This window comes from Carcharhinus amblyrhynchos, chromosome 4 (genome assembly GCF_965287045.1).
Source record: "Carcharhinus amblyrhynchos chromosome 4, sCarAmb.v2.hapA, whole genome shotgun sequence".
NCBI classification, from domain to species: domain Eukaryota; kingdom Metazoa; phylum Chordata; class Chondrichthyes; order Carcharhiniformes; family Carcharhinidae; genus Carcharhinus; species Carcharhinus amblyrhynchos.
This window is the reverse complement of record NC_137327.1, coordinates 65,452,371-65,479,747: the sequence shown is the minus strand read 5'-3', so window position 1 is coordinate 65,479,747 and position 27,377 is coordinate 65,452,371. Positions and strand designations below refer to the sequence as shown.

Here is a 27,377-nt window from a genome sequence, read left to right as displayed (position 1 = left end):
GAGGCAGACTACCATCCTGGAGTCCCGTTTTTGCCCACAGAACCGCCTATCAATTCCTCTAACCCTCCCATCCCCCACCACTATCTCACATCCAGCCCCCTTCCTTCCCTCTGAGGCATTCTGCTCTTCCCCTCGTGCCCTTTCCACCTCAGTTGGCGCCTTACCCCTGCTATCTTGAGAGACTACCCCTGGGGTAGCCTTTGGAACATTACTCCTCCTCTTTTTCCCCTTCCTAACTGTAACCCACCCATCCCCCCTCCTAGGCTCTGGGATCCCCTCTTGAATGTGGTTCCTATTCGTTAGCACCTCATTCTCCCTAACTAAAAATAAATCCTTCAGCCTCAACTCCAGTTGCCTAACCCAGGCCCTCAAACGCTGCAACTCCAGACATTTGGTGCAGCTGTGGACTCTCCGGAGATGCTATGTCTCCAGGAACTCCCACATATTGCACCTTACACAGCTGACACGCCTCCCCATGGACCCTGCCATTTCCAACCCAATATATTTGAAAACACCTGAAGTCTGACGTCCAACCCTGAATTCCTTCCTCAGTCCAGAGATTACTATAGCTTCGAAATCACTACCACCACCCCACAAAAAATCATTGACACACATCATAAAAATACCAGAATGATCGCTTTCATAGTGCCAGTAAAACATCATAGGATCTGCTTTCAACTGGCAACAGCCTAACTTTAACAAGACCGACCTTACCGAAAAATACCAAACTCTAAACACATCATTTAGCCCAAATACACACTTATTACAGACTAACCCTTCCTATTCTGTAAGGAACTTTGCTGATTCCCATCCCTATCTATTTTCCCATGATCTGATCCAGGATTACTCTCTCTTCTTTACTGCTAACCACAGTTGATTGACTAAATCTGGTCATTAAATCTACAAAGTGCAAAATGAATACATTGTTTGCTTTATCCCAGAACTTAATGCCCATAGCTACAACATTGTTAAAATCTCTGGCCAAATGTAGAGTTACTATCAGTCATGATGCTGTCCTTCTGTACTTGCTACAAATCTCACTGATCACTGACCTGTTCTATAAGCTTAGTATAGTACTCATTTCTTACACCTGCATCCTTTAATAAAATTTGTAGCCTCCAAGGAGATGGGTGCACAAATTGTCGATGCAGTTTCAACACAATGAGCTTTTTATCTGCTAAAGTCCCATTTCCAGATGCTAATAACACTTTCTTAACCTCTTTACCTGACAAATTATTTGTCATTAATGGAATACAATAGTGTCCCAACTGTGTAAATTGTAAGTCCACTGTTTTTCCAAAAATTGTTACCTTATCATTTTCCATATCCAGTTTCATGTGTGCTTTCTTCATCGATGGTCTACTCAGAAGCAATATTGACACTTGACACAACATCTGTGTTGATGAAATGATTCACTCCAGCAATATTGCAAGGGATCACCACTCTTTTCAGTGATTTCAAGGTATTATCATCACCAAACCTGATGTGGAACTTTCAAATTCCTTAACCTTGTTCCGATTTTTCAGCATTTAAAGAATGCAGGTAACTTTTTAACCAATCAATTCCACACACGATAGACATGCAGCCACTGTCCAAAACAGCAGAATTAAAGGACTCTGCAACCAAAATTCTCATTACAGGAATAAAACTTCTAGTCAATAAGATAATGCCTTCATTCTGGTCATTGTCTCTTTCCTCTTCTGATTGTTCCGTGTCATGTATAACTTCAAAAACTGTATTAGATCATTTCGGACAGTTGAAAACATAATGAGTCAGGTCCCCAAACTCTAGCTTCCCTAAACTTGAGCTCATCACGCTACTGACTATTTCCTAGCCTACACCTAAAATCGTTACCCATTACTTTGTACTTACTGTTCAGTGAAACAATTCCTTAATTTTAAATTTCTAATTCAGTTTTCAAATCCCTCCATAGCCTGACCTCTTCTGAATGCTAGTCAATTCTACAATCCTCAGATATCCATGCTGCTTTAGTTCTGACTTCTTGTGCTTCTCAATTTTAATTGCACTACCATTGTGGTTGTGCCTTCTGAAAGCCTAGTCTAAACTATTTTTCCTCTTTTAAGGTACTCTTTAAGGTACTATGAAATGCCTCAGGGCATTTTATTGTACTAAAAGCATTTCATAAATATAATATTCCACTAGAACTTTGGCAGATTCTGAGTTTGGTTGCAACTGGAGTATAGAATCCAGTTCTGGGCACCATTTAGGAAAGATGTTGTTCAAAGTGCCGAAAAGACTCATGAGTGGTTCCTAGGATGAGGAACTTCAGTTATGAAGATAGATTGGAGAAGTTGGGACTATTTTCTTCAGAGAAAAGATGACAGAGGATTTGAAAGTGGTGCACAAAATCATGAGGGGTCTGGACTAAGTAAGATAAAGAAAAACTGTTCCACTCCTGAAAGGATCAAAAAACAGAGGGCATAAATCTAAGGTAATTTACAAAATAAACAGAAGTAACATAAAGCCATAGACTATAGAAATGATACAGCATAGAAGGGGTCCATTCAGTCCATCTTGTTCATGCCAACCCAAATACACGCAGTGCCCTTTCTAATCCCAACTTCTTGCACACAGCCCATAACCCTGCAGTTTACAGCACTTCAGGTGTGAATCTATGTACATTTTAAAAGTTTAGTGTCTCTGCCTCCATCACCAACTCAGGCAGTGAATTCCACCATCCTCCGAGTCAAAAAGCTTTTCTTCTTGTCTAATCGTTCTACCACTTAGCTTGAATCTATGACCACTGGTTTTTGAACTCTCTGCCGAGGGAATAGAATCCTCCTGTCTACTCTATCTCTACCCTTCATAATTTTGTATACCTCAATGGTGTCACTTCTCAATCTTCTAAGAAAAACAACTCCAAGCACTCCAATTTCTCCTCGTAGCTACAATTCCCCAGCACTGGCAATATTCTAATAAATCTTCTCTGCACTCTCTCCAGACAATTATGTCCTTTCTGTAATGTGATGACCAAACTGCACACAATACTCCAGCTGTGGCCTCACAGGTGTCTTTTACAGTTCCATCATTATACCCCTATTTTTGTATTGCATACTTCTGCCAATGAAGGAGAGCATTTCATATGCCTTCTTTACAACCTTACCTACCTGTACTGCTACTTTAGGGACCTGTACAATTGTATGCCAAGATTTCCAATTCATCTGCCCCTCGCAGTATATTCCTGTTTATTGTGTATTCCCTTTTACTGTTTGACTTTGCTAAATTCATTACCTCACACTACCATTTGCCACTTTCCTGCACAGTCCACCAACTCATCAATATCATGTTGGAGCTTACAGCTATCTCTACACTATCCACTACAAGGCCAATTTTTGTGTCATCTGCAAATTTCTCAATCGTGACCTCTATGTTCAAGTCCAAATCATTAATATATAACACAAACAGCAGGGGTCCCAACACTGAGCCCTGTAGAACACCACTTGGAACAACTTTCCATTTGCAAGGGCAAGCATCAACCAATATCCTTTCTTTCCTGTTACTAAGCCAACTTTGGATCCAATTTGTTACATTACCTGCATCTTATGGGCTTTTACTTTTTGACCAGTCTGCTATGTGGGACCTTGTCAAATGCCTTACTAAAATTCATTGCAATACCCTGATCAAACCTCCTTGTCATTTAATTCAAGCAACTTTGTAAGGCATGACCTTCCCTTAACAAAACCATGCTAACTATCCCTGATTAGCCTATTTCTAAGTGACATTTTATCTGATCTCTCAGGATTGATTCTAATAATTTTCCCACCACTGACATATGACAAACTGGCAGATAATAGTTTGGCATCTCCTTTGTACACTTTTTAAACAATGACTATATTTTCAGTCCTCCAATCCTCCGGCATCTTCCCTCTGTGTAGTGAAGATTGGAAAAGATTGGAAAATAATCCTCAGAGCATCTGCTATTTCCTCTCTGACCACCTTCAACATCCTGAGGAACAACCCATCCGATTCTAGCAACACCTATTTAAGGATTTCAACACCTCTAACACTTCCTGTTTCGTTATGATTATTTCATCCAATATTTCTAATCGCTACAAAGTCTCAACAAAGAAATTAAACCAGACAGACAACCTGGCGTTGACCTAGGCAACGGAAAAGACAAAACAAACAGCTCTGTCAATGCTGCACTTATTAATATCTGGGGCTACTGCCAAAACTGGGAGAGCTGTCTCACAGACTAATCAAACAGCAGCTTGACATAGTCATTCTCATGGAATCATACCTTACAGATAACACCCCAGACACCACCATTATCATCCCTGGATTTGTCCTGCCCATTGGCAGGACAGACTCAGCACAGCTGTCAGCACAGTGATGTACACTCAGAAGAGAGTTGCCTTGGGAGTTTTTAACATCGATTCCAGACCCCTTGAGGCCTCATGGTTTCAGGTTAAACATGGGCAAAGATTCAGAGTTGAGGAGGAACTTCTTCACTCAAAGGGTGGTGAATCTCTGGAATTCTCTGCCCGTTGAAGTGGTGGAGGCTACCTTGCTAAATATATTTAAGTCACGGGTAGATAGGTTTTTGATAGACAAGGGAATTAAGGGTTATGAGGAGAAAGCGGGAAAGTGGAACTGATCCACTTCAGATCAGCCATGATCTTATTGAATGGAGGGGCAGGCTCGAAGGGCTAGATGGCCTACTCCTGCTCCTATTTCTTTTCTTATGTTCTAAAATAGGAGGCAGTTGAGATTCTGGATGAAAACTGATTAAGATACTAGAAAATGTGGCTGTACTTAAAGCTGATGAGTCACCGGGGCTGGATGGGATGTATGAGGGAGGAATTTGCTGAAGACTGGAGAATTGAAAATATTACACCCTTGCTGAAAGAAGGGTGTAAAGATATGCTTAGCAATTACAGGCCAGTCAGTTCAAAATCTGTGGTGAAAAAGCTTTGAGAAATGATAATCCAGAACAAAATTATCACTTGGACAAGGGTGCGCTAATTAAAGAAAGCCAGCATTGATTTGCTAAAGGCAAATCATGTTTAACTGACTTGCTTGAGATTGTTTATGAAAACAGAGAGGGTTGATGAGGGTAAATGTAGTTGATGTGGTATTCATGGATATATAGTTGTACTATATGCCTCATTTGCCTTTCCATCTATTCTCTAGTTCTTGCAGTGAACACATAACTTTTGCTAGCCTGTGTATTGCTCTGACACATACCTATCTTTTGGAAAGACTGGCCTGTCATCCAGGTATGTCAGCTGATGCAGGTGAACGGTAAACACCTTCCTGTAGTTAGATATTTTCTTAATGACTTCATTTCCCATCAGATTCAACACGTGCTGTGAAAAGCAGAGTGAAAAACAGGCATTATAGAGGACTCAGTCGGCATACTAGGCTGTACAGTGTCTCACTGTTTCTAGTACATCTGAAAGCAATTCATACAGACGTTTATAATAGTCAGAAAATTAGCATGCAAAGATTTTAATTAGGTTATTAAACAAACTCCCATTCCATAACAAATCTTCCTTCCATCCTATGGAGTTCTGTGAGGATGTGTCTAGGGCGGTGGATAGAGGAGAGCCGGTGGATGTGGTGGTGCTTGATTTTCAGAAGGCGTTTGACAAGGTGCCTCACAAGAGGTTATTATAGAAGGTCAGGGGGCGTGGAGTTGGGGGTAGGGTGTTAGCGTGGATAGAGGATTGGCTGTCAAATAGGAGGCAGAGAGTGGGGGTCAATGGGTGCTATTCGGATTGGCAGTTGGTGACTAGTGGAGTGCCCCAGGGGTCGGTGCTGGGGCCTCAGCTATTTACCATTTATATAGATGATCTGGAGGAGGGAACCGAGTGTATGGTGTCGAAATTTGCTGATGACACCAAGATTGGTGGAACGGCAAATTGTGCGGAGGGTGTGGAGAGTCTGCAGAAGGATCTAGATAGGCTGAGCGAATGGGCCAGGAACTGGCAAATGGAATTTAATGTTGGCAAATGTGAGGTTGTCCACTTTGGTAGGAATAATGGTAGGAAGGACTATTACTTACATGGCGAAAAACTGTAGCATGCGACGGTGCAGAGGGACCTCGGGGTCCTTGTGCATGAGTCGCAAAAACCCAGCCTGCAGGTGCAGCAGGTGGTCAGGAAGGCAAATGGGATGCTGGCCTTCATAGTGAGGGGGATTGAATATAAAAGTGGGGAGGTCTTGCTGCAGCTGTATAGGGCACTGGTGAGGCCGCAGCTGGAGTACTGTGTGCAGTTTTGGTCGCCGCACTTACGCAAGGGTATTTTGGCCTTGGAGGGAGTGCAGAGGAGGTTTACTAGACTGATTCCGGAGTTGAGGGGGTTGGACTATGAGGAGAGGCTGAATAAGCTAGGCTTGTACTCGTTAGAGTTTAGAAGAATGAGGGGAGATCTCATTGAGACGTATAAGATGTTGAATGGGATAGATAGGATAGAGATGGAGAGGCTCTTCCCGCTCAGAAAGGACAGTAGGACTAGAGGGCACAGCCTCAAGATAAAGGGGGTGCAGTTTAGAATGGAGTTGAGGAGGAACTTCTTCACTCAAAGGGTGGTGAATCTCTGGAATTCTCTGCCCGTTGAAGTGGTGGAGGCTGCCTCGCTCAATATTTTTAAGACGTGGGTTGATAGGTTTTTGATAGGCAAGGGGATTAAGGGTTATGGGGAGAGGGCGGGAATGTGGAACTGAGCCACAACAGATCAGCCATGATCTTATTGAATGGCGGGGCAGGCTCGAGGGGCTAGATGGCCTACTCCTGCTCCTATTTCTTATGTTCTTATCCTTTCTTCCTTTGTACAATACCAAGTTTTGGATAAGTTCATGTCTTCAAACTATATCTATTGAATGTGTGTGATTGCCTCAACAAAGGCCTTGCTAATTCAGACAACATGGTTCTGAAGAAGAGCCATATCAGACTCAAAACATTAACTTTGTTTCTCTCTCCATAGGTGGTACCACACCTGTTTAGTATTTCTACACCTTGTTTTTTGGTTTCAAACATAATGGTTACCATGTTTAAACTAATTTGGGACAGCATGGTGGCACAGCACCAGGAACCTCTGAACTGCTTCTAACGCAACCTTGTCCTTGCTTAAATAAGGAGACTGGAACTGTACACGTTACCCTAGATATGATATCACCAATGTTCTTAGTCAGCGAGTAAAGCGGCATTGCTGGATCCAGTGCTGGGGAATCAGGTGGGTCAAGAGTCTGTGGAGAACATTTGGGTTGGAGTGATAAGAATTAGATTAGATTAGATTATTCCTCCATTCCTAAAGTAGAATTTCTAGAAGGGATGAGAAGGGACCCAGCCAAGGTAAAACAAAACCATATAGTGCTGGCCTTGAGATGAAAAAAACAGTCTGGGTCCAATTAGAGACAAACAGGGTGAAAAATGCTCAAAGGCACAGGCAAAGACACTTAAGGAGTGCCTAATGCACATTCTCCCCATGTCTGCATGGGTTTTCTCAAGGTGCTTTGGTTTCCTCCCAGAGTCCAAAGATGTACAGGTTAGGTGGATTAGCCATGGGAAATACGTGGAGCTACGGGGATAGGGTGGGGGTTTTGGGCCTGGGTAATATGCTCTTTTGGAGAATTGGGGGCAGGTTCAATGGAGTGAATGACCTCTTTTTGCACTCTACGTTCTATGGACAAAATATTTGTGGAATTGGAGGTGGTAGTGACATGAAAAAAAGCTGAAAATACTGGAAGTATTTAGCAGGTCAGGCAGCATTTGTGAAGAGAGAAATACAACTATAGTTCAATATCTCCCATCTTCTGTCCTCTCACTGACCTTTCTCCATCATTCCTTTTCCAGCCCTTCCTCCTTTCATCTGCTACATTACCTGTTACATTTCAAACATTTCTGAGAGAAGTTCATTGACCTGAAATGTTAACTCAGTTTTTCCCACTTCACAGATGCTGCCTAATCTGTTGAATATTCCCAGCACTTTGTTTTCATTTCATAATTCCAGCAGCTATGATATTTAGCCTTTTGGTTTGTGATCGAGGTAATGAATGGATGATGTGAAAATTAATAAGCAGGATACATTCGGAAGGTTGGCTATGCTTAGAGTGGGAGAAGTCACCTGGTCCAGATAGCTTGCGGCCTGGATTGAAAAGGGAAGTGAGAGTGGAGGTAGCAGAAGGGTTTGGCATAATCTGCCAATCTTCCCTTGATACGGGAAAGTTGCCAGAGGATTGAAAAGTAATAAATTTGATAATGTTGTTCAAGGAAGGGTCCTTTAACATCTGAGGGGGCCGTGCTTGTAGAAAAAGGAATCGGGGGGGAAAAAACACTCTCATGCACAGTTCTGAGTTGATTAAGGAGAGACTGTGGAGATCTGTAACAAATGGAGTGTGTTTGACTAATTTACTGATAAAGTAACAGAGAAGGTTAATGAAGGGAATGCAGTGGATATTGTCAGTATGGATTTTGAGGAAGTATTTGACTACATATCATGTAAAAGGCTGGTTAACAAAATTGAGGTTCATGAAATAGGAGGGTTAGTGTTAACTTGGATGAAAAAATTTGGCTTAAATATAGAAAATAGAGAGCCATGGTAAACAGTTGTTTTTCAGATGGGGGTGCGGGAATGGTGGTGGGCAATGGTGTTCAGCAAGGACCAATGCTAGGAACAATTATACATAAATGAATTGATATTGGAATACAGAGTACCATTTCAAAATTTCCAATGATACCAAACTGCAGGAATGCTAGACAATGTGAGGATGATGTTCAGGATACAACGAGAAGGAAAAGTAAGACTTTTCACAAGTACAAGGGGGGCAAATAAGCGGAGGCATTAGTGAAGAATAGAGAAAGCAGGATGGAACTTAAGGGAGCAATTAGGAAAACAAAGAGGGGATATGAAAAAGTTCTGGCTGGTAAAAGTGGGGAAAATCCCAAGATATTCTATAATTATATCAATGGGAAGAGAATAGCCAGGGAAAGAATAGGGCCCATTAGGGACCAAGGGGACAATTAGTGAGTGGAACCAGAGAGCAATGGTAGAGTGTTGAATAAACACTTCACTTCTGTCTTCACGCAAGAGAATAAAGAGGATGAAGATGTGGAATTCAGGGAGAGAGACTGAGGGTCTTGAGCAAATTGATGTAGGGAAAGACAAACAACAACAAAGAACAAAGAACAACACAGCACGGGAAACAGGCCCTTCGGCCCAACGAGCCCGCGCCGCCTTCCCACTGTCTCAGTGACCTATTCATGATATGATAAGTATTGGCAACCTTAAAAGTGGATAAATCTCCAGGTTCATATGAAATGTGCCTTAGGCTGCAGTGGGAGGCAAGGGAGAAGATTGCGGGGCTCTGATGCAAATTTTCAATTCCTCTCCAGCCACAAGGAAAGTGCCAGATGACTGGAGAACAACTAATATGGTTCTGGTATTTCAGAAGTATTGTAGAGATAATCCAGGGAACTACAGATCAGTGAATCTCATGTTAGTGGTAGGAGAAACTTCTGAAGAAGAGCATACATCTCCACTTGGAGGGGCAAGGCTTGACCAGGGATAGTCAGCGTAACTTTGTTCGAGACAGGTCATGCCTAACAACTTTGAATGAATTTTTTGAGGTGGTGACCAGGTGTGTAGATGAGAGTAGTGCAGTCGATGTAATTTGTATGGATTTCAGCAAAGCTTTTGACAAGGTCCCACTTGGGAGACTTGTAAAAAAGGTACATGCATATGGGATACAGGGTAATTTGATAAAGTGGGTTCAAAATTGGCTCAGTTGCAGGAGACAGAGGGTGATGACAGAAGGCTGTTTTGGTGACTGGAATGATGTGGAGATGCTGGCATTGAACTGGTGTAGCCACAGTAAGAAGTCTCACAAGCCAGGTTAAAGTCCAACAGGTTTACTTGGTAGTAAACGCCACTAGCTTTCGGGGCTGCAACTGCCTCAGTACTCAACGCCCACAATTGCCAGTTTCCAGATGCAATTTTACAACTCATCCGCTTCATCCTGAACCATAATGTCTTCACTTTCAACAACCAGTTCTTCATCCAAACACACCTCAATATGCCAACATCTTCATAGTAAAAAGTCTGACAACACCAGGTTTAAGTCCAACCGATTTATTTGATAGTACACTCACTAGCTTTCGGGGTTAGCCCCTTCGTCAGGTGAATGGAGAGTTCTGGCCTCAGACAGAGCATATAAAGTTTACAGATTACTGATTAGAATGCAAATCTTTACACCTAACCTGCTGTTCAAGTCTTAAAGTGGCCAACAATGTGAGTGGAAGGAGCACTGATCACAGGTTAAAGAGATGTGTATTGTCTCCAGACAGTACAGTAAGTGAGGTTTTGCAAACCCAGGCAAGTCACGGGGGTTACAGATAGTGCGACATGAACCCAAGATCCTTGTTGAGACCGTCCTCATGTGTGCGGAACTTGGCTATCAGTCACTGCTCAGCGACTCTGCGCTGTCGTGTGTAACGAAGGCAGCCTTGGAGAATGCTTACCCGATGGTCAGAGGCTGAATGCCCGTGACCACCGAAGTGTTTGCCAACAGGAAGGGAACAGTCTTGCCTGGTGATTGTCGAGCGATGTTTATTCATCCGTTGTCGTAGCGTCTGCATGGTGTCCCCAACGTACCATGCTTCGGGACATCCTTTCTTGCAACGTATCAGGTAGACAACGTTGGCCGAGTTGCAAGAGTATTTACCGTGTACCTGGTGGATGGTATTCTCCCGTGTGATGATGTCATCCGTGTCGACGATCCGGCATGTCTTGCAGAGGTTGCTGTGGCAGGGTTTTGCAGTATTGTGGTCACTGTTCTCCTGAAGGCTGGGTAGTTTGCTGCGAACAATGGTCTGTTTGAGGTTGCATGGTTGTCTGAAAGCAAGAAGTGGGGGTGTGGGGTTGGCCCTGGCGAGATGTTCGTCTTCATCAATGATATGTTGAAGACTCCGGAGAAGATGTCGTAGCTTCTCCGCTCTGGGGAAGTACTGGACGACGAAGGGTACTCTGTCCACCGTGTCCCGTGTTTGTCTTCTGAGGAGATCGGTGCGGTTTTTTGCTGTGGCGCATCGGAACTGTCGATCTATGAGTCGAGCGCCATATCCTGTTCTTATGAGGGCATCTTTCAGCGTCCGGGGGTGTCTGTCACGATCTTCCTCATCTGAGCAAATCCTGTGTATACAGAGGGCTTGTCCAGAGGGGATGGCTTCTTTAACATGTTTAGGGTGGAAGCTGGAGAAGTGGAGCATTGTGAGATTGTCTGTGGGCTTGTAGTACAGTGAGGTGCTGAGGTGACTGTCCTTGATGGGGATGCGTGTGTCCAAGAATGCAACTGATTCTGGGGAATAGTCCATGGTGAGTCTGATGGTAGGATGGAACTTCTCCATGAGGCCAAAGGAAGAAAATGTCATCGATGTATCTAGTGTATAGCATCGGTTGAAGATTCTGTTCATGGAGAACAATCACTGAAACAACTATATGATGACATCAACAAGTTCCAACATGTTAAAGAAGCCATTCCCTATGGACAAGCCCTCCGTATACACAGGATTTGCTCAGATGAGGAAGAGCGTGACAGACACCTCCAGACGCTGAAAGATGCCCTCATAAGAACAGGATATGGCGCTCGACTCATAGATCGACAGTTCCGATGCGCCACAGCAAAAAACCGCACCGATCTCCTCAGAACACAAACATGGGACATGGTGGACAGAGTACCCTTCGTCGTCCAGTACTTCCCCGGAGCGGAGAAGCTACGACATCTTCTCCGGAATCTTCAACATATCATTGATGAAGACGAACATCTCGCCAGGGCCATCCCCACACCCCCACTTCTTGCTTTCAGACAACCATGCAACCTCAAACAGACCATTGTTCGCAGCAAACTACCCAGCCTTCAGGAGAACAGTGACCACAATACCACATAACCCTGCCACAGCAACCTCTGCAAGACATGCCGGATCATCGACATGGATGACATCATCACACGGGAGAATACCATCCACCAGGTACACGGTAAATACTCTTGCAACTCAGCAACATCACGGGCATTCAGCCTCTGACCATTGGGTAAGCATTCTCCAAGGCTGCCTTCGTTACACACAACAGCGCAGTCGCTGAGCAGAGACTGATAGCCAAGTTCCGCACACATGAGGACGGTCTCAACAAGGATCTTGGGTTCATGTCGCACTATCTGTAACCCCCGTGACTTGCCTGGGTTTGCAAAACCTCACTTACTGTACCGTCTGGAGACAATACACATCTCTTTAACCTGTGATCAGTGCTCCTTCCACTCACATTATTGGCCACTTTAAGACTTGAACAGCAGGTTAGGTGTAAAGATTTGCATTCCAATCAGTAATCTGTAAACTGTCTGTGCTTTATATGCTCTGTCTGAGGCCAGAACTCTCCATTCACCTGACGAAGGGGCTAACCCCGAAAGCTAGTGAGTGTACTATCAAATAAATCGGTTGGACTTAAACCTGGTGTTGTCAGACTTTTTAACTGTGTTTACCCCAGTCCAACGCCAGCACATCCACATTATAACATCTTCATGCACAGGTTCGAACAAGACTTCTTCACGGCACAGGACCTTCAACCGATGCTATACACTAGGTACACGGACTCATGGTGAACAATCACTGAAACAATTATATGACGACATCAACAAGTTCCATCCCACTATCAGACTCGCCATAGACTATTCTCCGGAATAGGCTGAATTCTTGGACACACGCATCTCCATTAAGGACAGTCACCTCAGCATCTCACTGTACAGCAAGCCCACAGATAACCTCACGATGCTCCACTTCTCCAGCTTCCACCCTAAACACATTAAAGAAGCCATCCCCTACGGACAAGCCCTCCGTATACACAGGATCTGGTCAAATGAGGAGGATCGCAACAGGCACTTCCAGATGCTGAAAGATGCTTTCATAAGAACAGAATATGGTGCTTGACCCATCAACTGACAGTTCCAATATGCCACAGCAAAAAACTGCACAGACCTCCTCAGTGCTACCACAGTAGTTAGCACAATTGTTCACAGCTCCAGGGGACCTGGGTTCGCTACCCAGCTTGGATCACTGTCTGTGTGGCGTTTGCACATTCTCCTTGTGTCTGCATGGATTTCCTCCGGGTGCTCCGGTTTCCTCCCACAGTCCAATAATTGCACGGGTTAGGTTGATTGGCTATGCTAAAATTGCCCCTTAGTGTCCTGAGATGAGTAGGTTAGGGGGATTAGTGGGTAAAATATGTAGGGATTTGGGGGTGGGGCCTGGGTGGGATTGTGGTCAGTGTGGACTCGATGGGCCGAATGGCCTCTTTCTGTACTGTAGCGTTTCTATGACTTCTATGACTAAGACAAGCACAGGACATGTTGGACAGAGTACTCTTCATCGCCCAGTACTTCCCCAGAGCGGAGAAGCTGCAATATCTCTGGAGTCTTCAATATATCATTGATGAAGATGAACATCTCGCCAAGGCCATCCTCACACCCTCACTTCTTGCCTTCAAACAACCGCACAACCTTAAACAGACCACAGTCTGCAACAAACTACCCAGTCATCAGGAGAACTGTGACCGTGACACCACACAACCCTGCCACAGCAACCTCTGCAAGACATGCCGGATCATCGACATGGATGCCATCATCTTACGTGATAACACCATCCACCAGATACACAGCACATACTCTTGCAACGTGGCCAACGTTGTCAACCTGATGAGCTGCAGGAAAGGATGTCCCCAGGCATGGTACATTGGGGAGACCATGCAGACGCTATGATAATGGATGAATGAACACCACTCGACAATCACCAGGCAAGACTGTTCTCTTCCTGTTGATGAACACTTCAGAGGTCACAGGCGTTCGGCCTCTGATCTTCAGGTAAACATTCTCCAAGACTGTGTTCACGATGCACGACAGCGCAGAGTCGCTGAGCAGAAACTGATAGCCAAGTTCTGCACACAAGGATGGCCTCAACCGGGATCTTGGGTTCATGTCACACTATTTGTAACCCCCATGACATGCCTGCGCTTGCAACATCTCACTTATTGTACTGTCTGGAGACAATACACATCTCTTTAACCTATGCTTAATGCTATTTCCACTCATTGTCTGCATCTTTAAGACTTGATTACCTGTAAAGACTCGCATTCCAATCATTATTTTGTAAATTGAGTTTGTGTCTTTATATGCTCTGTTTGTGAATAGAACTCCCACTCACCTGACAAAAGGACAGCAAGCGCTCTGAAGGCCAGTGGCTTTTGCTACCAAATAAACCTGCTGGACTTTAACCTGGTGTTGTGAGACCTCTTACCATGTTTACCCCAGTCCAATGCCGGCATCTCCACATCATGACAGTATGCAGGGACAGAGCAACAAGGGAGTTCATGTACTCAGATTCTTTACTGATTTATGGGATATGGGTGTTGGTGGCATAATCCTGCATGTGTTGCCCATCCCAAATTGCTCTTGAATTGAACATTTCAGTGGACAGTTAAGAGCCAGTGGCATTCTGTGGGGTCTGGAGTCACATGTAGGCCAGACCAGATAAGATTGGCAGGTGTTCTTTCCAATAAAATGTTAGTGAACCACAGAGGTCTTTATGGCAATCTTTGAAGGTGGCCAGTAATATTGAGAAAATAGTCAGCAAAGTATATATCATTTTTTGCTTCATAAATAAAGGTATTGTGTACAAAATCAGGGGTGTTTGTTGAATCATTATTAAGTTGTGGTTAGGTCATCACTAAAAAATTCTCTCTAGTTCTGGTCATCATTTTAAGAAGAATGACGGTGCAGAGGGACCTCGGGGTCCTTGTGCATGAGTCGCAAAAACCCAGCTTGCAGGTGCAGCAGGTGGTCAGGAAGGCGAATGGGATGCTGGCCTTCATAGCAAGGGGGATTGAATATAAAAGTAGGGAGGTCTTGCTGCAGCTGTATAGGGCATTGGTGAGGCCGCAGCTGGAGTACTGTGTGCAGTTTTGGGCGCCGCACCTGCGCAAGGATATTTTGGCCCTGGAGGGAGTGCAGAGGAGGTTTACTAGGCTGATACCGGAGTTGAGGGGATTGAGCTATGAGGAGAGGCTGAATAAACTAGGCTTGTACTCGTTAGAGTTTAGAAGAATGAGGGGAGATCTCATTGAGACGTATAAGATGATGAATGGGATGGATAGGATAGAGGTGGAGAGACTCTTCCCGCTCAAAAAAGACAGTAGGACTAGGGGGCACAGCCTCAAGATAAAGGGGAGGCGGTTTAGAACGGAGTTGAGGAGGAACTTCTTCACTCAAAGGGTGGTGAATCTCTGGAATTCTCTGCCCGTTGAAGTGGTGGAGGCTGCCTCGCTAAATATTTTTAAGAAGCGGGTTGATGGGTTTTTGATAAGAGAAGGGATTAAGGGTTATGGGGAGAGGGCGGGAAAGTGGAACTGAGCCACGACAGATCAGCCATGATCTTATTGAATGGCGGGGCAGGCTCGAAGGGCTAGATGGCCTACTCCTGCTCCTATTTCTTATGTTCTTATGTAAGGATCCTTGATAGGGTACAGAAGAGAATTATCAGGATGGTTGCAGGGATGAGTGAATTTAGCTGCCCTGTTAGTTTGGGGAAGCTGGCTGGGGTTGTTCTTCTTGTAGTAAAGAAGATTGAGTGAAGATTTGATAGAGGTGTACAAGATCATGATAGGTTCAGATAAGGTAGCTAAAGAAAAGTTATCCACTTAACTGATGGGACAAAGACTAGAAACCACATATGTGCACAGATTTTGTGCAAGAGATCAAGGGGGATATAAGGAAGAACTATTTTTCTGAGTAATGACTTGGAACTTGCTATCTGTGAGGGTGGTGAAAACAGAGGTGATGAATGATTTCAAAAGGAAAACTGATTAGACACACGAGGTAAATAAATTTGAAAGAACATAACATAAGAACATAAGAAATAGGAGCAGGAGTAGGCCATCCAGCCCTTCGAGCCTGCCCCGCTACAAGGATAAATGGTAGGATTATTAAGAGTATAGAAACGCAGAGGCACCTAGGGGTGCAAGTACACAAGTACTTGAAGGTGGCAGTACAGGTGGAGAAGGTGGCAAAGAAGGCTTATGGTATGCTTGCCTTTATAGGCAGGGGTATAGAGTATAAAAGCTGGCGTCTAATGTTGCAGTTGTATAGAACGTTGGTTAGACCGCATTTGGAGTATTGCGTCCAATTCTGGTCACCTTACTACCGGAAGGACATGGAGACCCTGGAGAGAGTGCAGAGGAGGTTTACCAGGATGCTGCCTGGTATGGAAGGACTGAGCTATGAGGAGAGATTGGGCAAATTGGGGCTGTTCTCCTTAGAAAGACAGAGAATGAGGGGAGATCTAATAGAAGTGTATAAGATTACAAAGGGTATAGATAGAGTGAACAGTGGTAAGCTTTTTCCCAGGTTGCATACGAAAATTACGAAGGGCCACGGGCTTAGAGTGAGAGGGGCGAGGTATAATTTGGATGTTAGAGGGAGGTTTTTCACGCAGAGGGTTGTGGGGGCCTGGAATGCACTGCCAAGTAGGGCAGTGGAGGCAGGCACGCTAGAGTTGTTTAAGGCTTACTTAGATAGGCACATGAGCAGACTAGAGATGGAGGGATACAAAAGATTGTTCTAAATAAGGATCAAGAGCCTTAGGACGTTCCTGGGAATCAGTTGATTCCTATGGACCGTCCAACATATTTTATGGCTCACTAGTCTTACGTTTAAGCTCCTGGGGATTCCATGAATGTCTGTATAAGTTGTGCATATTGATTGATGTCTTTTTTTAATCCACAGGTGATTCGGTCTGCCTTGTTGTCCAACAAGGGGCATACATGCGGTGGGTCGTGCAAGGGCTGCTCTTGGATGTTGCTTCAAGAGTTGCCTAGTGTTTCATGTCGTTAGTGTAAGCTTAAACTGGACCAGCTGACGGGCAACATGTCAGCTCAGTCACTATCACTGTTTGCTGTGCAGATACATGGATTTGGGCCAGTGTATGTGGGAGTTTGCACATTCTCCCCATGCTTGCGTGGGTTTTCTCCGGGTGCTCCAGTTTCCTCCCACACCCCAAAAACGTGCTCTTAGGCTGATTGGTGTTAACAAATTGTCCCTAAATTAGGCGTCCTTCAATCTAGTTATAATTCCTTTATTGTGGAGTCCAATAGGCGTAGACAAAGGTCATAGGTAGAAGAGGGCACTCACAATGTTAAAATGGTGGCACGGGCTTGTTGGGCCAAAGGGCCTGTTTCCTGTGCTGTGTTGTTCCTTGTTCTTTGATAGAATGGAGAATGGAATTGATAGAATTTTACCACAGAGTGCCCCAACTTTGTGCAGTTCTGACTCTGTAAAAAGGATGGCCAAAATAGATCCTTGGGGAACAATGGGAGTAACTGTATGGGAGCAGAAAGAGAAGCCAATGCCAATGATTCTCTGATTATGATGAGAGATGTAAGAACAGAACCAGGCAAGTATGGTGTTCCAGGAAAGATGGGTGTAGCTTTGGGTGTCTTCAACTTGTTCAAGACTTTGGAGTGGGGGGAAAATGTTGGGGTGATAGAACAGAGAGGTCAAGGGGGGCTTCGTGACAGCAAGTTTGAAGGAGGGAGTCATAGTACCTGAGGAGAGTGAATTGTTAACAACATTGACTAATATGGGAACCAGGAAGCAAAGCTACATGGTCAGTAGTTCAGGGTGGCACAGTGGTTAGCACTGGGGTCATTTCTGGCCTTGGGTGACTGTGTGGAGTTTGCACGTTCTCCCCATGTTTGTACAGGGTTCCTTTGGGGATTCTGGTTTCCTCCCACAGTCCAAAGATGTATAGGTTAGGTGGGTTGCCCATGCTAAATTACACTTTAATCCAGAGATATTTAGGTCAGGTGGATTAACCATGGTAAATAATGGAATTATGGGGATAGGATGGGGGAGTGGGTAGAGTGCTCTTTCGGAGGCTCAGTGGAGACTTGATGGGCTGAATCACCTCCTATATAGGAATATATAGGAATTAGGCACTATAGGAATATATAGGCACTATAGGAATTCTATTGATTCAATGATGGAAATGGGTTCAAGGAGCAGAAGGTGGATCTCATGGATAAATGAGTTCAGAACCAACATGAGAGGAGATAAAAAAGAAACTAGAGAAAGATACATTTTCAAGACTAAGAGGAAGTTTGGCCCCAGCTAGTGCAAGGGAGGGACCAGGAAGAGATAGCTGATCAGATGGTCTCAATTTTAGTAACAAAGGAGTTCACGGGCTTCTTGCCTGTGTTGAAGGTGAGACTGGAGGAAGCAGGAGAGGGGGTTTATGAAGTTGGATTGTAGTCAGGAAAAAGCAATCCTGGGACAGTGAGCAGTTTTCAGAGATGAGACTAGGATCCCTTAATGTTTACTATGGTCCAGCCAGATCTAGCAGTGAATTCCTAAAACAGTTGTCCTTCCATATCTGTTAAGGGACCGGAGATGAGGGTTGTACTGGGGGAATGACCATGGTGAGAGAAAGTAATAGCTCTAATGAGACAAGTACAAAGGTGGAGATAAGGGTGTGGTTGAATATAGTATAGCTACAGAAATGTCCTGGAGAATGGAAAAGCAAAGAGTAGACAGTTGGGAATTTGAGAGTGCACAGTGAATTGGAAAAGAGTTGTTTCCCAAAAGGAAATATGATAAAGTGAGATGTAGGTGAAGAGCAATACAGCCTCTATTTTCTTTCGATTATGCATGGCCTATTCATTTAATTGCTTTTTTTTTATTCATTCAAGGGACATGGATGTCACTGGCTGGCCAGCATTTATTGCCATAAGATCGTAAGAAATAGGAGAAGAATTCGGCCACTTGGCCCATCGAGTCTGCTCTGCCATTCAATCATGGCTGATACTTTTCTCATCCCCATTTTCCTGCCTTTTCCCCATGAACCCTGATCCACTTATTAATCAAGAACAAATCTCTGTCTTAAACATGCTCAGTGACCTGGCCTCCACAGCCTTCTGCGGCAAAGAGTTCCACAGATTCACCACTCTCTGGTTGAAGAAATTCCTCCTCATCTCTGTTTTAAAGGATCAACCCTTCAGCCTGAAATTGTGCCCTCTGATTCTAATTTTTCCTATGAGCGGAAACATCCTCTCTTCATCCATTCTATTCAGACCTTGCAGTATCCAGTAAGTTTCAATAAGATTCTCACTCATCCTTCTAAACTCCAACGTGTACAGACCCAGAGTCCGCAACCGTTCCACAAAAGACAAACTCTTCATTCCAGGGATCATTCCTGTGAAACTCCTCTGAAGGCCAGCACATCCTTCCTTAGATACGGGGCCCAAAACTGCTCACAATACTCCAAATGGGGTCTGACCAGAGCCTTATACAGCCTCAGAAGTGCATTCCTGCTCTTGTATTCTAGTTCTCACGACATGAATGCTAACATCATATTTGCCTTCCTGACTCCCAATTCCCTTTGTGTTTCTAATTTCCTAAGCATTTAGAAAATCATCCATACCGTCATTCCTCCTTCCAAAGTGCATAACTTCACACTTTTCCACATTGTAGTCCATCTGCCACTTCTTTCCCACTCTCCTAACCTGTCCAAGTCCTTCTGCAGCCCCCCTGCTTCCTCAATACTACCTGTCCCTCTACTTATCTTTGTATCATCTGCAAACTTAGCAACAATGCCTTCAATTCCTTCCTCCAAATCATTAATGTATTTTATGAAAAGTTGTGGTCCAAGCACTGACCCCTGAGGCACACCATTAGTCACTGGCTGCCATCCTTAAAAAGACCCTTTTATCCCCACTCTCTGCTCTCTGCCAGTCAGCCAATCTTCTATCCATGCCAGGATCTTACACTTAAACAATGGGCTCTTAACGTATTTAACAGTTTCCTATGCGGCACCTTGTCAAAGTCCTTCTGGAAATCTAAATAAATCATGTCCACTGGTTCTCCAATATCTAACTTCCTTGTTACCTCCTCAAAGAACTCCAACAGATTTGTCAGACATGACCTCCCCTTGACAAAGCCATGCTGACTCAGTCCTTCATTATCATGCACTTCCAATCTGCAATCTCATCTTTAATAACAGACTCTAAAATCTTCTCAGTGACCTCAGACTAAGCGGCCTATAACTTCCTGTCTGCTGCCTCCCTCCCTTCTTCACCAGTAGTGTTACACTAGCTACTTTCCAGTCCTCTGGTACCCTCCTTGCCTCCAGTGATACCTGAAAGATCACTACAAATGCCTCCACAATTTCCTCAGCTATCTCTTTTAGAACTCTGAGGTGTAGCAGTTTTGGGCTCCGGTTCAAGTGATTTATTCACTTTCAGACCTTAGTTTCTCCAGAACCTTCTTCTTAGTGATGGCCACTACACTCGCTTGTGCCTCCTGGAGCTCTGGCATCTCACTGGTGTCTTCCAATGTTGCAAAGAAACTAAGATGCAAAGACTGATGCAAAGTAACTATTCAGTTTCTCTGCCATTGCTTTGTTTCCTATTATATCTTCTGCAGCCTCATTTTACAGTGGTCTAATGCCTCTCTACCTTTTATATATTGTGATCGGTGCAAACTTGATGGGCCAAATGGCTCTCTCTGCACATAGGAATTCTATGATACACTTATTTGAGAGGGAATCAAACCTGAGACAGCAACAGGTGAATAGGAAAGATGAGGGGAGAGTATCTGAGAGGGGAGAAATGAAAGAAGACATGGCAATACAGAACAGTGTCCATGAGGGTTAAAGAGAGAAGTAAAAACAGAAAGAAAAATGGAAATGGAAGCGATGGGTTTGGGTCTGGAGTAGCATTTTGCTGATTGTTCAAGCACAGCCATTTGCAAGAGGACATGGGCTTGGTTACCTTACAATTATTGGGATGCATATAGAATATCTTGATATTAAATGAGGAAGAGAGAGGAGTCAAGAGGAGAGTTAAAATCAAGAGTTCCATGGTGGAGTAAGAATGACATGAATAGGGTGGAATCAGCTTGAAACATCCACAAACTGTTAATGGAAGGATAAGGGAATAAAATCAAGCTATTGCCTTGGTCACGTAGATCTGAAAATACCTGATCCTGTCAGATTTTAGAAATTAGGCAGTCAGGCCTGGCTTGGGAAAGTGCCTGAGCATATCAGGAACGGGAGGCTTTTCTTATGAACAGGGTCTCCTCTCTGTTCTGCACGCTGATGTTGCTTTCATTTGGCAGTTGGTTTTGCTGATTGTTTAAGCACATCCATTTTCTCTCCTTGCAGTTGACTGCGGTGTGGGACACATTTATCCGTGTGTGGAGGGTCTACATCATCTGGTCTGAATTGGGCAAAGGTGATTTGAGGCTTTTAAAATGGAGAGAAGGAAGATTTCCTTTCTTGCATTTATTTCAACCCTTTCATAACTCGTTCAAAATGTTTTACAGCCAATGAAGAGCTTTTGAAGTTTAGTCACTGTTGCAATACAGGAAACACAACACTTTGCACACACGTTCTCATAAACAGCAATGCAATAATGACCAGACAACCTATTCTTTTGATATTGATTGAAAGACAAACATTGGCCTGGAAACCAGGACTAAGTCGCATACTCTTATTCAAAATAGTGTCTCTACTTAGAGTAGATGGGGCCTGGCTATAAGTTCCGACTCCATAGATGCACCTCCAACAGTGCCGCACTCCTTGGATTGTCAGTTTTGTTTTTGGATTTGGACAGCAACTTTGAGTTAGAAGTAAGAGTGTTATCCATAACTACAATCAGCAATGCTTATGCACACTCTAGACTATGAATAAAATAGATAAGGATGGTGTTTTTTGACCAGTTTTACAGTTCAGTAGATTAGGGACTCAGTTCCAGTACCCAACAGGAGCTTGTCGGGACAGAGTCTTCACTCAGCCCAATCATCTTTAGCTGCTTTGTCAATGATCTTTCTTCCATTACAAAATGAAAAGTGGGGATGTTTGCTGATTATGGCGTTAGTTCTATTCAAAACTCACCAGATAGTGAAACAGTTTGTGGCCACATGCAGAAAGACAACATTTAGGCTTCAGCTGACAAGTGGCAAATAACTTTCATTCCACACAAGTGCAAGACAATGACCTTCTACCTTGACGGTATAAACAAATAAAAAGCAGTATTACTATCACAGAATCCTCCACTATCAACATCCTTAGGGTTCCCAATGACCAGTCATGGAGCTGGACTATCCATTAAAATATTGTGGCTACAAGAGCAGGTCAGAGGTTAAGAATCCTGCAGTGAGTATCTCACCTCCTGACTCCCCAAAGCCTGTCCACCATTTACTAGGCACCAATCTGGAGTGTGATGGAACACTCCCCGCTTGTCTGAATGAGTATAGCTCCGACAACACCCAAAACACAACACCATCCAGAACAAAAGGACCTCACTTGATTTGGGACTGTAGGGATTCTATGATACACTTATCTGAGAGGGAATCAAACGTCAGACAGCAACAGGTGACCAGGAGAGATGAGGGGAGAGTATGATTTCACCCCTTCCACAAATACTTGCTCCCTCCACCACCAATGCACAGTGGCAGCAGCATTTACAGATTTCAGATTTGCAGCATCTGGAGTATTTTGTTTTTGTGTTGTGGAAATACTGTATTTCCTCAATGTTCCTGGATCAGGTTCATAGAACTCTCTCTCTCTAACAGCACAGAATGTACTTTGGTCAGACAGATAACAGTAGTTCAAGTGGCTCACCACCACCTTCTGAATGGCAATTAGAATATACAATAAATGATAGCATTGGCATTGATTCTATAAACAAATAAAAAATGTCATGAGAAATAAATAACTTTAATTTCTGAAGCTGATAAATGGTGATGGAAAGGCTGTACACTGGGACAGAATAATAAGTGTTATTATGACATTAATGGCAACTGCAATCTCTGTACTAAAAATTCACAGAACTTTCATAATGGACATTCAACCTATCATGTCTATACTGTTTCTCTGAATGAGTAATTTACTTGGTGTCATTCTCTAGACTTTTCCCTGTAACCCTGCACCTTCTTCCTTTTCAGGTACAGTCTAATTTCCTTTTGAATGCTTCAATTTGAACTTGCCTTCATCATACACTCAAGCGGTACCTTCCAGACCCTGACCATTTGCTGTGCGAAAAAACTTTTCATATCACTTTTGTTTCTTTTGCAAATTACTTTAAATCTGTTTATTCTTGATCCTCATGCGTGAGAACAGTTTCTCCCTATCTACTGTGACTGGACTCCTTATGATTTAGAATACATCTTCCAAATCACCTTTCAGGCTTTTTTCCCCCTAAGGAAAACAGTTCTAATTTCACTGATCTATCTTTATAAATGAAGTTCCTCATCCCTGGAACCATTCTCATGAATCTTTTCTGTACTTTCTCCAATGTCTTTACATCCTTCCTCATGTGCAGTGCCCAGAACAGGACATAATATCCTTGTTTGGGGCAAATTAGTGTCTTATACAAGGTCACATAATCTCTTTGGTGTTGTACTCTATGCCCTTTTTGAACAAGTCTTGGATACTATATGCTTTATTAACCATGCATTCACAACCTCTCCTGCATCTTCATTAATCTATGCACCCAGTCTTTCTGCTTCCACATCCCCTTTAGAGTTGTATCCTTTATTTTATAGTGTCTCTCCATGTTCTTCCCAATGCCTATTCTACCAGTGATAAAATTTGTTGAAGGGAATAACTTTATGGTACAAGGAAATCATAGTAAAAAGTCTGACAATACCAGGTTTTAGTCCAACCTATTTATTTGATAATATTCTCACAAGTAACCCCTCGAAAGCTTGTGAGAATATTATCAAATAAATAGGTTGGACGAAAACCTGGTGTTGTCAGACTTTTTACTGTGTTTACGCCAGTCCAACGCCGGCATACCCACATCATGACAAGGAAATCATAGCAGTGGTGTAAATTTACTTAATGTTGAATAAATTCAATAAAATGAATAATCCCTCTGATCTCAGAAGCTAAGCAGAGCTGTTGGATGGGAGACCATTGGGAAATACCCAGCTGTGGTTTGTATGTGCTGCCAGCAGAGGCTGCTCTCAGTCGAGAACTGTCACATTCATTCATAAAAGCAAATTACTGTGGATACTGGAATCTGAAACCAAAAGAGAAAAAGGTGGAAAATCTCAGCAGTCTGGCAACATCTGTAAAGAGAGAAAAGAACTGCCGTTTCAGGTCCAGCTGGCCTTTTGTCAGAGCAAAAAGGCACAAGATCATAAGACATAGAAGGAGAATTAGGCCACTCGGCCCATCGATTCTGCTCTGCCATTCAATCATGACTGATAATTTTCTCATCCCCAATTCCTGTCTTTTCCCCATGAGTCCAATCCCCTTATTACAAAGAACAAAGAACAACACAGCATGTGAAACAGGCCCTTCGGCCCAACGAGCCTGTGCCGCCATCTTAACATTGTGTTTTTCCTCTTCCACCTTTGACCCATGTCTACGCTTATGGTACCCCCATTGGAAACCAGATTAAGGGGAGAATAATTTAGGGACAATTTGTTACACCAATCAGCCCAATCTTTGGGATGTGGGAGGAAACCAGAGCACCTGGAGGAAACTCACGCAACCACAGGGAGAATGCGCAAACTCCCACAGACACTGGCCCAAATCCATCTATCTGCACATCTACCAGTGATAGTCACTGAGCTGTTGTGGTGCCCATCTGCTGGTCCAGTTTTCAGCATACACAAACGACGCGAAGCACTAGGCCACTCTCGAAACATCCAAGAGCAGCCCACGCACGACCCACCGTGTGCATGCCCCTCGTTAGACAACAAGGTGGACCTTGTTAATCAAGAAGCTATCTATCTCTGTCTTAAACCTTTGCTGTGTATAATATATATGAATGATTTGGAGGAAAATGTGACTGGTTTGATTCGTAATCGTATGATCTGGAGGAGGGAACCGAGTGTAGGGTGTCGAAATTTGCTGATGACACCAAGATTGGGGGAACGGCAAATTGTGCGGAGGGTGTGGAGAGTCTGCAGAAGGATCTAGATAGGCTGGGCGAATGGGCCAGGAAATGGCAAATGGAATTTAATGTTGGCAAGTGTGAGGTGGTCCACTTTGGTAGGAAGAATGGTAGGAAGGACTATTACTTACGGGCCAAAAAACAGCAGCAGGCGACGGTGCAGAGGGACCTCGGGGTCCTTGTGCATGAGTCGCAAAAACCCAGCTTGCAGGTGCAGCAGGTGGTCAGGAAGGCGAATGGGATGCTGGCCTTCATAGCGAGGGGGATTGAATATAAAAGTAGGGAGGTCTTGCTGCAGCTGTATAGGGCATTGGTGAGGCCGCAGCTGGAGTACTGTGTGCAGTTTTGGGCGCCGCACCTGCGCAAAGATATTTTGGCCTTGGAGGGAATGCAGAGGAGGTTTACTAGGCTGATACTGGAGTTGAGGGCGTTGAGCTATGAGGAGAGGCTGAATAAACTAGGCTTGTACTCGTTAGAGTTTAGAAGAATGAGGGGAGATCTCATTGAGACGTATAAGATGATGAATGGGATGGATAGGATAGAGGTGGAGAGACTCTTCCCGCTCAAAAAAGACAGTAGGACTAGGGGGCACAGCCTCAAGATAAAGAGGGGGCGGTTTAGAACGGAGTTGAGGAGGAACTTCTTCACTCAAAGGGTGGTGAATCTCTGGAATTCTCTGCCCGTTGAAGTGGTGGAGGCTGCCTCGCTAAATATTTTTAAGACGCGGGTTGATGGGTTTTTGATAAGAGAGGGGATTAAGGGTTATGGGGAGAGGGCGGGAAGGTGGAACTGAGCCGCGACAGATCAGCCATGATCTTATTGAATGGCGGGGCAGGCTCGAAGGGCTAGATGGCCTACTCCTGCTCCTATTTCTTATGTTCTTATGTAAGTTTGCGGACAACACAAAGGTTGGTGGATTTGTGGACAGTGATGAGGACCATCAGAGGAGACAGCAAGATATAGATTGGTTGGAGACTTGGATGGAGAAATGGCAGACAAATGTGAGGTAATGCATTTTGGAAGGTCTAATGCAATAGGGAATGTTGTTGTTGTTTGTCCATCGTCATTGATGAGGACCGCGACGCCATTAGTCATTTTGAGGCTGGTTGCGGTGTGTCCGAAGATGACTGATCAGGCCAATTTGGGTGCAGAATGTCCTGGCACATATTGAACGGACTTGTGTAGACACTGTAGTTGTTGCGCTGGTGGCTCTGGACTTGTGCAGCTCGCACTTAAGTTGTGCTTCAGCAATACACCTTGCTTCGTAAGCTTGACAGCCTTTGTGGATGAGGCAGCACCAGGTAGGGCGGTTTTGCGCCAGCGTTTCCCAGGTGGCCGTGTCTATGTCAAGCGACTTCAGGGAGGCTTTGAGTATGTCTTTGAAACGTTTCTTCTGCCCTCCGTGCGAGCGTCTTCCAGCAGAGAGTTCCCCAAAAAGGAGCTGCCTGGGTGTGCGCTCATCTGACATACGGATGACATGACCTGCCCACCGGGTCTGCGCTCTCATCAGCAGTGTGTGTGGACTGATGGTAGACTTGCTCTAGAGAGAACCTCAGTGTCTGGTACTTTGCCTCGCCATTGGATGCATAATATTCTGCGAAGACAAGTCATGCGGAAATGATTGAGCTGTCTTCCCTTCCTTTGATACACAGTCCACGTTTCACAGGCATACAGGAGGGTAGTAAGTACAATGGCGCTGAGACCTTCAGTTTTGTTGCTGGGCTGATTCCATACAATGCAACGCAGTCTACCAAAAGCAGAACTTGTCTTTGCTATTCTGCAGTTAACTTCTGCATCAATAGTCACTGCTTGGGAGAGGGTGCTGCCAAGATAAGTGAACTGGTCCACTGCCTGTGGTTTCTGCCCTTTGATTGTCATTATGTGTTCTGTGTACGGTGCACGAGCAGCAGGCTGGTGCATGACTTCGGTCTTTTTAATGTTGATGGTGAGTCCAAAGTTGTCACAAGCCGTGGAAAATTTGTCCATACAGACTTGCCTCTCTGGCTCTGAGCCAGCATACAGGGCGCAGTCATTGGCAAAGAGGAAATCCCTCAGAACAATCTCCTTCACTTTGGTAATAGCTTGTAGTCTCCTCAGGTTGAAAAGCTTCCCATCCACTCTGTACTTGAGACTGATTCCAGCAACACTGTCCTGGAAGGCGTCATTCAGCATGGCAGTAAACATCATGCTGAACAGTGTGGGTGCGAGCACATAGCCCTGTTTGACACCATTGGTGACTGGAAATGCCTCAGAGGATTCTCCGCCATCCAGTACTCTGGCCATCATCCTCTGTCTACAGGTGGTGCCCATCTTTACGTATACCATGTTATGAGTGCACAAATGAACCTTACACTTTCTCTTTCCTTCCTCCCAAACATTCTTCATCACTTTGTTTCTGTTCCTACTCCTTCCACT

At 44.2% G+C, this 27,377-nt stretch overlaps 1 protein-coding gene across 4 annotated transcripts in view; it reads right to left on the bottom strand.

The window, feature by feature from the left end:
* dnaaf1 (dynein axonemal assembly factor 1) overlaps positions 1–27,377 on the bottom strand; it is a 188,043-nt gene that overhangs the window by 51,091 nt on the left and 109,575 nt on the right. For all 4 annotated transcript variants that reach the window (XR_013886505.1, XM_080187281.1, XM_080187282.1 and 1 more), the window contains one exon: positions 5,209–5,330. Coding sequence is in view for 3 of the 4 variants with exons in the window: in XM_080187281.1 (XP_080043407.1) it covers positions 5,209–5,330 (122 nt within the window). In the remaining variant the exon portion in view is untranslated. The remainder of the gene's footprint in view (positions 1–5,208; positions 5,331–27,377) is intronic.